Here is a 12668-nt window from a genome sequence, read left to right on the forward strand (position 1 = left end):
GAAAATTAATGTGGCCCACCCACCCTAGTGGAGGGAGAGGAAAGGGAGGGAGGGGTGGCATGCAAGGGGAGGGGAGGGAGGGAGGGGAGGAGGGGAAGCATGCAAGGGAGGGGAAGGAGCGGGCCCAGCATCTGGACATGGCCCACCCATACTAACGGAGGAAGAGGAAAGGGAGGTAGGGGGAGGGGTGGCATGCAAGGGACGGGGAGGGAGGGAGGGGAGGAGGGGAAGCATGCAAGGGAGGGGAAGGAGCGGGCCAAGCATCTGGACATGGCCCACCCACACTAACGGAGGAAGAGGAAAGGGAGGTAGGGGGAGGGGAGGCATGCAAGGGACGGGGAGGGAGGTAGGGGAGGGGTAGCATGCATGGGAAGGGATGCATACCCGATGCACTCCTCACCCCCCTCAACATACAGCACAGACCTCCCATGATATCCTACCACACCCCCACCACCTCATTATACACCCCCAAAAGACCACCTCGCATGAACATCCCACCACAAACAAACCTGCACTCCCCACTCATGCCTACAAAGCATGAACAGATCACAAACAAACATTGTTTCCACCTGTGTATCACATCCCCCCCCCCCCACACACACACACTGAATTAGGGTTGCCTACCTCCAGGTGGGGCATGGAGTTCTCCCAGATTATAATTGATCTCCAGGCTACAGAGATCATTTACTCAGAGGTGGACACAATGGAATCGCATCCCTACTGAGCTCCCGTCCCAAAATTCTGCCACCCCAGTCTCTGCCCACAAATCCCCAGGAGTTTCCCAACCCAGAACTGGTAGCCCAACCAAACACCACGCCCTCACCTACAGAACTTTCTCTCTAAGACAGTTTTCCACTACCCCTTTTCTTTTTATCTTCTTTTCTCTGTTATTAGAAACAAGCAATTTGTTTTCTACTGCTCAAAGGCCTTAACAAAAAGACCAATATAAAGGATTTGCGTTGCACATAAAAACAGCAGCCATGCAAAGCGAAAAGGAAACTCAGCCATAACTTTAATAAAACACCGACAGGAAAATTAATAACCACCACCCACATCTAGTTTATAATCAACAGAACAACTTTCAAAACAACTCTGATGAACCTGTTCTGGTAATATCCTTGTCTAGATTTCCCAAAGGACAATCAGTTACAGTTATTTGAGTAGATTTGACTCCAGGAGCTGCTGGAGAAAGTAGTGTGTTTACTCAGAGCTTCCATATCTCTATAACATCTGTGTCTTCCATGAGAAACATAAGCAGAATTAGGCCACCAAATAAATTATTGCCATTCTTCAAAAAGTTACTTATATAAATATAATTACAAGAGGAATAGAAGCTCCTTGGCATAGAAAACCATCACATTCCAATCCCCTCTGTGGGGGTGGGTCATGTCCAGATGCTGGAGATGCTGGAGGGGTGGCATGCAAGGGAGGAGAGGGGAGGGGGTCTGGCGTCTGGACATGGCACACCCACCCTACCAGAGGGAGGAGAGGGGGAGGAAGAGGTGGGGCCCACCCACCTTTGCGGAGGGAGGAAGGAGAAGGGAGGGGAGGTGTGCCATGCAAGGGAAGGAGAGTGAGGGAGGGGAGTGAGGGAGGGGTGGCATGCAAGAGAGGGAAGGGAGACTCTCCTGATGATATGACCCAGGCTTGGTGAGGTTTGGTTTAGGGAGTCCAAAGTTATGGACTCCCAAAGGGAGTGCCCCATCCCCCATTGTTTCCAATGGGAGCTAATAGGAGATGAGGGCTACACCTTTGATGGTCCATAACTTTGGACCTCCCGAATCAAACTTCACCAAACCTGGGTGGCATCATCAGTAGGGTCTTACGAAGAAACTCTGAAATTTTGGTGCTGCTATCTTAATAATTGCACCCCTGACAACAGGCACCCCTAAATTTCCCCAGATTCTTTTTTCAAATCCACTCCCTTCCTGCCAATGCTTGTTTTCTTTCTTTTATTCTCTCAATGCCTAATAAAAGTTGTTGTTGTTGTTGTTGTTGTTATTATTATTATTATTATTATTATTATTATTATTATTATTATTATTATTATTATTATTATTATTATTATTATTAAATCCACCCCCTTTGGCATGGATTTAGAGGGAGAATCTGAGGCCCCCAGTTTTAACATTGAAAGGGATGCTGTTTCAGGGTGGGGGAGAATCCACCCCAAAATACCATCACTTTCAATGTTGTTTAAACTGGAGACCCCAGATTCTCCCTTTAAGGTGGATTTAAAAGGAGAATCTGGGCTCCCTAGTTTAAACACCATTGAAAATGATGCTGTTTGGGGGTGGATTCCAGCATCACTTGTTTAAACTAGGGAGCCCAGATTCTCCTTTTAAATCCACCTTAAAGGGAGAATCTGGGGTCCCCAGTTTAAATAACATTGAAAGTGATGCTGTTTCCCCCAATTGGGGGGACCGGATACAACACCATAAAATGTTTTCATAGCAGTAATAAAACATTTCAAAAGCATTTTGAAAATGTTTTCCAAAAATTATTTCTGCTGTGTGGCATGGCCCACTGCTGTGTTCAGATTTGTGAGTTGGGGCATGTTCTATAATGTGATGGTGACTCTGAAACGACCTGGTGAAAAAAATCATTGTTTGGTCATGGTGGGGGAGGGTGGCCGCCCATGGGGGGGCATCAAACTCAGGTTTTGCCCAAGGCTCCAGTTTGCCTAGGTACGCCTCTGCCGAATCCTCTTCTTAGAACAGATTTTGCATTTACCTGAACGCACGTAAGACTCATGACAGGTACGTGTTATTTCTGCGGCCAGGTCCATATAGTGCTGCTTCTGCTCTTCCACCGCATGCTGCCCTCCAAGGGCGATCATGCCACCTGAGAAGCAAGCCAAGTGGCCCATCTTATGGTCCAAGATGCCTCCTCGCCACTCGGCAATGTAAGTCAGTCCACCAGCAGACTTCTTTACCAGGTTTTTTTCTATGGCCTACATTTATCAAAGAAGAAGGAAAACGTGCTGGATTTTTCAAAGGAAACAGATGCTGAAATATATACTCCTACCAGAGCAGCAACATTCAATTTAATTTACATATAGTTGTGCTGGTCAGCTTTCTGCGAACTTGTTCAGGACAATTGGCGATGTAAAACCAAAAGCAAAGAACAAAAATAAAACCCACATTTGCAATGTATATAGCACATTAAGATTTTTTTCAGTCCATTTCACTTTCATTATCATTAGCTGCCTTGAAAGACAAATCATGATAGTTTCGTTTGACACAGAGTGTAAGTGAAGGCAAACACATGGGTTTAAGTGCAGACATAGCAGGTCCTTTGCTGAGCAACTGGGCATTTTACAGGCACAAACTTCACCAAATCAAATGCTATATCAGCTGTCAGTCATGCCTCTCCCCCCCCATCAGTTAGATTCTATGGTTTTATTTTTATTTGTCAAAATGAATGGGTATGGATGTCCCTTGATTTTATATGTGCTAGCCAATAGGTTCCCTGCATAGCTGGCTTTTCCTCCAGTTCAAACCCAGTCAGAAAGAAAACTGGCATATATGATTTTACTCACCCTGAGGCAAAAGAAAAGCAATGTTGGCAGCAAGGCCCACCCCCCACCCACAAGACTAGCAAACTTGCCCCAACGACTCTTTTTTTAAAAAAAGGTCACTACTGTCTTCATATCAAGGCTGAAAGAGGAGTGCCTGCCCCGAGGCTGACTAGTGACTTTCTGGCTGATGTAACAGGTACAATCCAAGCCTTGTAGAGGTTGAAGCACTGTAACATATCCCCAGAATGACCTGGACCTTCCACTTCTCTTCCAGAAATACAGCTGCAGATGCAGGACAGCCAGAATCCTTTCTTACCTCTAGTGCACGGTCATACATGCTTTTCGCTTCAGCGTCCTTCTTGTCTGACATCAGCCAAGATTTGATTAGGTACTCATAAAAACTGTCTCCAAGGCCACCAATGGAAACGTGGTCTGCAGTGGTGGGAAAAATAAAGCATTGCCTTGTGACTTCAGTGGTTGAGGAGTGGGAAGGAGCGTTAAGCTAGGGGGCCTTCCAGTTATTAAAGCTTAGGATACACAGTGGGCCGGTTAGGGGTCATCTCTCAGCAGCAAAATTCCTTGTCAAGTGATCTTTCCCTCAGCTTCCAGGAAGCAGGGAGAACAATTTCTGTTGTGCAAAACCTCTGCTGTGGGTCAGTAGCTGTGATACCAGGTATACTGTAACAGTTCCCTGAGTTTATGTAAATTGTGCTGAACTTTGAACAATTAATTTAAAATGCTGCTGCTGTGCTTTCAACTGTCGTGATTTAATTAATATTGATAATTTATTGTCATTAATATTTCTTTACTAGGAACCTTGGGTGCCCTAAGGAATTTATACAGTTCTTGTTATAAGGTAAACAATATTCCGCAACAACAAAACATAGATATAAATGAGTATAAATTAAGTGTGCATGATTTCTGTTATTTTGCATAAAAATAATTCGTCAGCTACTAGTTATGGGCGTGGCCTGAAGCTCTGCTTTCAGACTATAGAAACATCGTGATCCCAGAGCAATTTCTCTGGCTTCTGAGACTTGACCGGACACGGCCCTCATAATTGTAATCACCATCACAACACTGAGGGCTGGAGACTTGAAGTAAAAAAACCAAACCGCCACACACGCTCCAGTGCCACATGCTGCACTTTTTCTGTGCTTTCTCAGAATAGCAGCAAGCCCTGCCTATTACTATCTATTTACAAATAGTAAAGTTGGCCAAATGTGAGGATATTTAAATCCAGAGACTGGAGTGGTGAATGGGCAAGATGGAGCTTTCTACAAACTTGACAACATACTAGGCTTGCAGAAAAATCTGAAATCTCAAACAAACAAACAAACAAACAAAGCTCCCAAAATGATAAACAAAATGCCTGTAGCCTTGAACAACAGATTCCTTCAGTGGCCATTGCTACGCAACCACAAAATTGAGGCTTGGTTTTCCTCAGTAAAAGGCAGGGGGAGGAGCCTATTTTGGCTCTTAAGGGAGGCCTGGCTAGAGTTGTCAGCTCCAGGTTGGGAAATTCCTTGTGATTTTGTGGAGGAGTCTGAGAAGTGAAGGGTTTGGCCGGGAGAGGTTTCAACTGGGTATAATGTCATGGAGCCCACTCTCCAGAGAAACCATTTTCTCCAGTGGGGCAGATCTCTGTCATCTGGTGTTCAGTTGTAATTCGGAGAGATCTCCAGGTTCCACCTGGAGGTTGGCAAACCTTGGCCTGGTAGCAACCTCTGGGTGACATGATACCATCTGAATTGTATGACTCAGTTAGAGCTTGGTTGAACAGCAGCCACCCCATGCAAGCCCATGAGGCATAGCGGTTAGAGTTTCAGAGGAGGGTCTGGAAGACCCAGATTTGAATTCCCATTTTGCTGCAGATGCTTACTGGATGAGTTTGGACGAACCACATACTTTAAGCTTAACCTACCTCACAAGATTATTGTGTAGATAAAAATGAGAGGAAAATAATAGAAGCTGTGGAGAAAGGTGGGGCAAAAATGAAGTAAATGACATATATAACTGAAGATGTGTGGCAGAGAAAAGGTAGGTTTGTGAATGGAGAGAAAGAGGAAATAGTGTGAGGAAGGGGATAGAGGGGAAAGTGACGTCCCACTCTACAAGCCCTTAAGGATTCCCTACCATGTAAGTGGGCCTGGCCCTGTGGCTGGTACCACAAAACTAGGTCACAGTTTTCCTCCGTATGGGCTACTGTGGGAGGAGAGAGGGACAGCTTAAAACAGGAGCTCATACAAGGCAGGTTGGCTGATGAGTGGGAAGGAGACAGGGATACCAACTTCATGGCAGGAAGTACTTAGAAATTTGGGGGTGGGGCCTGGAGACGATGAGGTTTGAGAATGGGAGGGATCTCAGAAGGGTATACTGGCATAGGCTCCATCCTTGAAAGCAGCCATTTTTTCTGGAGAAACTAGGGTTGCCAACCCTCAGGTGTGGACTGGAGATCACCCAGAATTACAACTGATCTCCAGGTTACAGTTTCCTTAGAGAAAATGGTTGCTTGGAAAGGTGGACTCTATGGCATTATACCTGGCTGAGGTTGCTTCCATCAACAAACCTCACCACCCAAGGCTCTACCTCCAAATCTCCAGGACTTCCCAACCTGGAGCTGGTAACCCTAAGGAAACAAGGAAGCAGGAAAAAGGGAGAATCTATAGGGGCTTTCAGAAAAGGAAACAAGGAAATAGTGGGGGAGAGCAAAATGAGACGTCTCCTGCAAGTCCTTGTGAGTTCCCACTTGTATTTCCATAACAGCCATTCCATTTTCATTCCAGTGGAGAAACAAAACTGCAGATAATTGAAGGAACTAGCACTTGATGTAAAGTGTAACTGCGGAAAAACCAGGCTATTTGATGGAATAGTCAGTTCAAAACCTCATGGCAGCTGGTGAGGCTGGCAAAACGTTGCAGTTGTGATGCTTTGCCTGGAGTCATACACTCAAGTCCTGTGGAGATTTAGAAAGCCTTAGCAGATTGATGGGTGGTGGTGGACCAAACAGAGCTACAATGCCAGGTGTGGAATGTGCCCAGAATACTGAACAGCAGAGATTTTCCAAGGCTACCTGTTCAAACTAGAGTGCTCTGTGACCTGATACGCAAATCACTGCAGAAAACAGACATGCCTGACAGCAGCAGATTTCTGCCTGGGGGGAATTTGCCTGCGAAAGTGTAGGACAGATTTATAACTTTAAAGTGTACCAAGGGATTTTTTTTAAAAAAAATTAAGCATAGATTCTTCAGGGTAACCAAGGTTGTGCAAATCATCTTTCTGAGAGAGAGAGACAGAGAGAGACAGAGAGAGACAGAGAGAGACAGAGAGAGAGGGAGAAACATATTCAAGACCTGCATGCAAGTACAAGGTATTTGTGCTTGCTTGATTGTTAATTAATGCCTTTCATTTGAAAGGGAGGTTAAGATACCAGGAAAAAGTCCAAGGGGTAGCAGGTGATCCCTACCAAAAATATTTATTGTTTCCCAATTTGCTCCCCCAGCATTCAATTTCAGTATATTAAAAGTCTATAGCATGTTATTTACCCCCCTGTTATTTATCTTGGACCCCTAAAGAAGTGTCTTTGCTACCTCAGAAGTTGACCAGGAAGTGAAATAGTTCTGGAGAAAGACAATCTGGGAAGCCCCCACAACAGTAGAAAACTGGTGAGATGACACCAATGACAGCTTCTGATGGACTGAGCCAAGTGACCTGTCAACCCCATAACTCTTAAGTTCTTCTCTTTTTTCTACTTGTCTTTTATCCTTTGCATCCTCTATTCCACTGCCGTTGGATGCCCAGTGTCTTAGAAGACATCTCCCTTGACCTTGTATATACATCAGGGTACAGATCCTGTTATCAAAGTGAGGAATTGCTTGAAGCAACTTTAATAAGAGCAACCTGCTCAAGAACAAACTGAAGATGCATCTAAACAATACATGTGAGGCAAACTGACACAAGATGTCATTGGAGGAAAGGGGGACAGTCCCCTTTACAAAATTCTAAGTCATGCCGAGTGACGGATCATTTTTTTAAGGTGAATCCCAGAGAGTATGGCTCCAGAATCAGTGTATCCATGAAGGGTACTCATTGGCTTCCCTTCAGCTGGAACACCTATATGGGTCAGGCTGGATCTTTTTCAGGGAAATGCAAGTGACCACATTACAACATGCCTGGGTGTCACTCAGCAGCTGACCCCCAGGGTGGACAATCACCACATACACAAAGAGAGAGCAGCCTTCTGAAGATTAAAATGGTTGAATGGATTTGGGGTACGGGGCCTCAGAGGTCCACTTTCTAAGTCACGGATTTTCAGAGATACCTGAAAGGGAATAGGCTGTGGGAGATGACTCTGTCAACAGAATTAGTTCTGCAAAATGACATCTATGATTAGCATCACTGAGGGTTTTAATTAGTCTGCTAATACTTTCTTTGACTTGATGTTCTTGCATGTGTGAGCGACAGCAGGAAGTCCGACACATGTCAGAAAGCATTTCTCTAGCTCAGCTTGAGGGATTTCGTAATAGTTTCATTTAGGTATACTTATATACTGCCTTTAAACTGACAGACTCTGAGGTGGTTATACTCACGCTGTACCCAGTTCCCAGTTACTGGGCTGAGAAAGTTGGGATACAACCCCTGTGGTTTCTCAATCCTGTTCAGAACTTTGCGGATGTTCATCACCTACAAGGTCAAAAAGAAAAGGAGGAAATACATAAGCCTTGTTTTAGTCTTCCGTTCAGGAATGCAATTTTAAAAAGTGAACAACCTCCCAAACATTTAAGAAGAAGAAGACATCCCATTATGCTAGTGTCTATTAGTTCTATAGGCATGCCTGTCATTTGGTGGGAAAATTAATAAACAGCAGATAAAAGCTGTAAACAAGACAGCAGGAAAACCTCTTGTGCAATAAAAACCAACAGATAAAAATAAAAAGACAGAAAAATATCCCTCTGTAACTCAAGAAATTCACCCAGCATAATGCCTGGGTGAGTAAAAAAATATCCCAGTGCCCATTAGTTAGCAACTCAGACACCAAGAAAACTGCCTAAGGGAAGATAATTACCACAGAAAAGGCCCTACACCGTTATTTTTATTTTTCTGATATTAATTGTTGTATCTTTATTGTTATTTTACATCATTAGGTACTTCTGAGATCCAAAGTTTCCCGGCCTCTTCAACAGGGTTTACAGGCAACAAACCAGAATTAGCACTAACCAGAGTTAACATTTCACTTGAATCAGGGCCAGGATGAGCTGAAAAACTGCTCATTTATCAATCCCTCCCACATGAACAACCATGATATACAGACATCCACAGAGCCTCATGGGCAAGTTAATGACATGTTTGAACATGTTAAAAGTTCCCTGAGCTAATGAGTTCATCTGCTTTTTTGGAAATCTGTTTCCATCCAGATGGCCATTCACAACTACCTCCTCCTGTTCTCTGTTCTGTCACATGGCTTTAGCTGCATTCTTCTATATATCCTGGGTGGGCGAATCCATTAACAGGCAAGTTCTTACTCTTATTGATCGGCTTGGCTTGGTAACAGGAACAAGGTTTTAACTGGCCTCTCTGAATATCATTAAGCAAATAACCACCACCACCCAGACCAATCACCATACATCACACAATGCCTTAGGAACAAGTATTTGGGGGTGAATCTGAGCTTTAAATAAGGCCCTTTGTCTGAATCTAAGCTTTCAATCCTCACCACCAGCAGATTTCATTGCTAGTTTTGCCTTTCCTACGCAGCTGATTTCCTTTCACATCTTCTTCTTTGCTCAGACTCCCACCCACCCCCACTTTCATTTTATTCTTCAGTGTACTTCATCGGTCTTATGTAACCATTTTTATACTGCTCTGCCCATTCATTCCTTATCTTCTCCATTCTGTTTCCTCAGTTTCCAGCTTTTCATTCTTTTGGCTACTTTTGTGTCTCTCTTGTGTCTCTCTTGATTCCCTGTTGCCCTGGCCAGATTTCCTCTTGAAAGCCCTTTGCATCTTGTTCTCCCCCTCTTCCCTGCCAGGACCCGCTCCCAAACACACACACCCCCCGCCCATGGCTGCTTTGCAAGCATCAGATATATCCTGGGAACAGACTGTTCTCAAGCTGTTCCATTGAAAATCCAAGGAGGACACAACTGGAGCATTCTGTGTCACAAGCAGTGACTGAATGTATCTGCTCCCCGAGGACTTGGCAAGTGGGCTCTAACTCTAATTGGAGCAATTAGTCTCTCTTGGTGTGGTCTTTTTGAAGGAAGGGGCCTGTGTGTGCACATGAGCCAGTGATGCAACCCAGAGGCATCTAGCGTCTCTCTCACATATGGTTACAAGATACTAGAATGAAGCCTCAGAAGGCAAATCTGAGAGTTAGCAAAAACACCAGAAATCCTTGGAAGGAGGAACTGTCAAGATTCTCAGATGCATTAAGCATCCAGGGCCTCCACCCTCACTCAGGGTGACTAAAAATTCTTTCTGCAGCAGATGAAGAGGTAGCAATGCTCTGGTTTCCTCGTCATGTGGGAATGGCCTGCTGCAAGCGAACTACTCACAAAAAAGGGGAAAAAATAGGTATGATCAAACCGAGGGTGGGGAGTGTACTCTTTTCTGGAAACGGGGTCTTCCAAGATCTTCGCAGTGAGATCCTCCAAGGTGTCCTAATTAGGCCACGAAGCAAACAGGAGTGCTGTCTTTGGCTGACAGACAGCCCCAAAGGTGCCTCTGTGCAACGGGCAGGGTTAGCCAAGGTGTTCAGCCCTGATGAGCAACTTGGCTCTAAGCTCCCAGGTGATGGGCACAGCACTGACAGATCCCCAGTGCAGCACATCAGATCCCCTGCACCTCTTGGGGCTGAATCACCTTCAAGGACTAGAAGGGGGATCAGTGCAGAAAAGCACCATGCATGTTTGACAGGGCAAAGCTCCAGCTTCTGGACTGGAATTGTGTCCTGAATTTAGAAGCCTGGGATGATGCAAGGACAGAGAAGGACAGGCAGAGGAGACTTGTGTGGGGAAAAACTGAAAAAAATCAGAGTCCTTCGGTTTCCCCCCTTTTTCCCGAGCTCCCTCCTTTCCAATTTTTCCTCCACTAAGAGTTCCTGAATTGTTCTCTTTTGGAATGAGTACAATGCTTTTGAAAACAAGGTTTTAGTCACAGACTTTCTAAGAATTGCGTAATATAAACATTTTGATGTAGGATACATAATGATAATTCCCAGCGTATATCATAAATACTCAAATCCAAAATGCATTCCTGCATATAAAAACATAAGATCAAGCCTGCTGGATCAGACCAGAGTCCATCTAGTCCAGCACTCTGCTACTCGCAGTGGCCCACCAGGTGCCTTTGGGAGCTCACCTAGAAGATGCTGCCTTTCACAGGAGAGAAATAGGGTCTTGTGGACTTGTACCACTCTGCACTTTTCCCTTGGGTAGACTTGGACTGAGGTGGGAAATGCACTGAAAGCCCTATCCCTTGGAATCCATGCTTTCCCCTCCTTAAAACTGAGGTCCCACCCCCCCCAGTAGTGATCGGTTCCTGCCTGCTGAGAGTGGAGTGCAGGGCTTAACCTGCTGAATCCCACCTCTGCCCGCCCCCCATGTGGCCAACATTTTCAGCTCACTGTGAAGCAGACGCCCAGCACCTGGCAAATAAGAACCCGACTGCCCACCTTGCAGGAGGAAAAGAGTGTCAGGAGGACATGGGAGTGTGATAGAAACAGCAAAGGAGGTGGTGCTTTGCATAGCAAAGCCTCAGAGGGCAGCAGCTGACATGTGCACATTTAGCAAGCAAAAGCAGGGTGGTTTGCATCTCTCCAATATTGGGTATATGTGTCATATTGCTTGAACAAAATTAAGGCATTTATAATTTTAAATTTCATAATACACCAAAGAATACTATTCGATATGCCAACGAAATTGCAAAAGATGCGTTTTATGTTCTTAAAACAGTAACATAAATTCAGGTTTGACCGTTGTGGAACAATGGTTAGACAGTGTTGGGCAAGGAACAGGGTGGACTGGGAGGGAAAAATGAACCCTAGAAAAAGGCCCCGCCTCCTAATCCACCTTCACTCTCGCCCCCAAGAAAGGAGGGAGGGAGAGGAAGACTGCCTGCCCCCGCCCTGCCACCCAAAGGAGGGAGAAGAGGAGGGAGATAAGAAGAGGCAGCATGCCTGCCCAGCTGGCTGGGTGCTATCTCCCACGCAGAAGGCCCTTCTGCCATTGTGTGGATCCAGCCCATTATGGGGTACATTGGTAGACATAGTAGCCAATCCACCCCTGATCATGAGACCCAGGGTCAGCCTCCCATTGTGTTATGGCAGTGACCCTGGGCCAGTTAACCAAAGAGGGCTATTGGGAATGAAGTGGAAAAGGGGGAACAATATATGCCACCCTAAGCTCCTTGGAGGGGGAGGCACAAAATCATACCAAATAAAAAAGAAATTATATTGCAGACATCTCACCTTGAGCCTGAATTTCTTTTTTCCCTGTGTTGAGGGAGGAGAACACTAAAAAAGAAAAGTCTCACCTGCACCCCACCCCATGGTTTCACAAAATATCAGGAAAATTTTAATCTCTGGGGACAGGGAAGAGGATGTGTAAGGAACAGGAAAGTACTTGCCTTTTCAGCATAAACTGGATTCCCAGATAACTCTGACAGGTGCAGGAATTCCAGGTGCAGGCTGCCGAATTCTGCCAAAATGCTGCTGCCTGCAGATGCCCACCCCCAGCTCCAGCTCATGCCACTGCAAGGTCAGAAAAGAAAGCGTTCAGACCTAAGTATGCCAAAAGAGCGCTCCTGAATTCTTCCCATGTAAATCTGGAGCAATCCTGGAATTTGTCTGTTCTGATCTATACCTGAAGAGGGCTGTACGAAGGGGATGACATTTTTAATGCTCCCGCATGCCAATAAATAAATAAAAATCCCAAACACCCCAACCTAAAAAAACCTCTCTCCATGTGAGGAATTAGCAGGTGGGGCAGAGGTTGTAGACTACCTCTCCATACACTGAGTGCTAGTTTCCTACTTAATGGAGTTTATTGCATAGGGGAACTTGGGGGAGGGGGAATGTAATCCCTCTTTGTCAAAATAAAGCGGCATGGTCCATTCTACCACCTCAGCAATTATCTGCCTCCTCATTCCA

The 12668-nt window shown here is 45.3% G+C and overlaps 1 protein-coding gene across 1 annotated transcript in view; it reads right to left on the reverse strand.

The window, feature by feature from the left end:
* MAN1C1 (mannosidase alpha class 1C member 1) overlaps positions 1 to 12668 on the reverse strand; it is a 151026-nt gene that overhangs the window by 6390 nt on the left and 131968 nt on the right. Inside the window, exons 6-9 of the mRNA XM_048500196.1 lie at positions 12146 to 12269; positions 8110 to 8203; positions 3837 to 3952; positions 2734 to 2953 (exon numbers count right to left, since the gene is read on the reverse strand). Of these exons, the coding sequence (XP_048356153.1) occupies positions 2734 to 2953; positions 3837 to 3952; positions 8110 to 8203; positions 12146 to 12269 (554 nt within the window). The remainder of the gene's footprint in view (positions 1 to 2733; positions 2954 to 3836; positions 3953 to 8109; positions 8204 to 12145; positions 12270 to 12668) is intronic.

This window comes from Sphaerodactylus townsendi, linkage group LG06 (genome assembly GCF_021028975.2).
Source record: "Sphaerodactylus townsendi isolate TG3544 linkage group LG06, MPM_Stown_v2.3, whole genome shotgun sequence".
NCBI classification, from domain to species: Eukaryota; Metazoa; Chordata; class Lepidosauria; order Squamata; family Sphaerodactylidae; genus Sphaerodactylus; species Sphaerodactylus townsendi.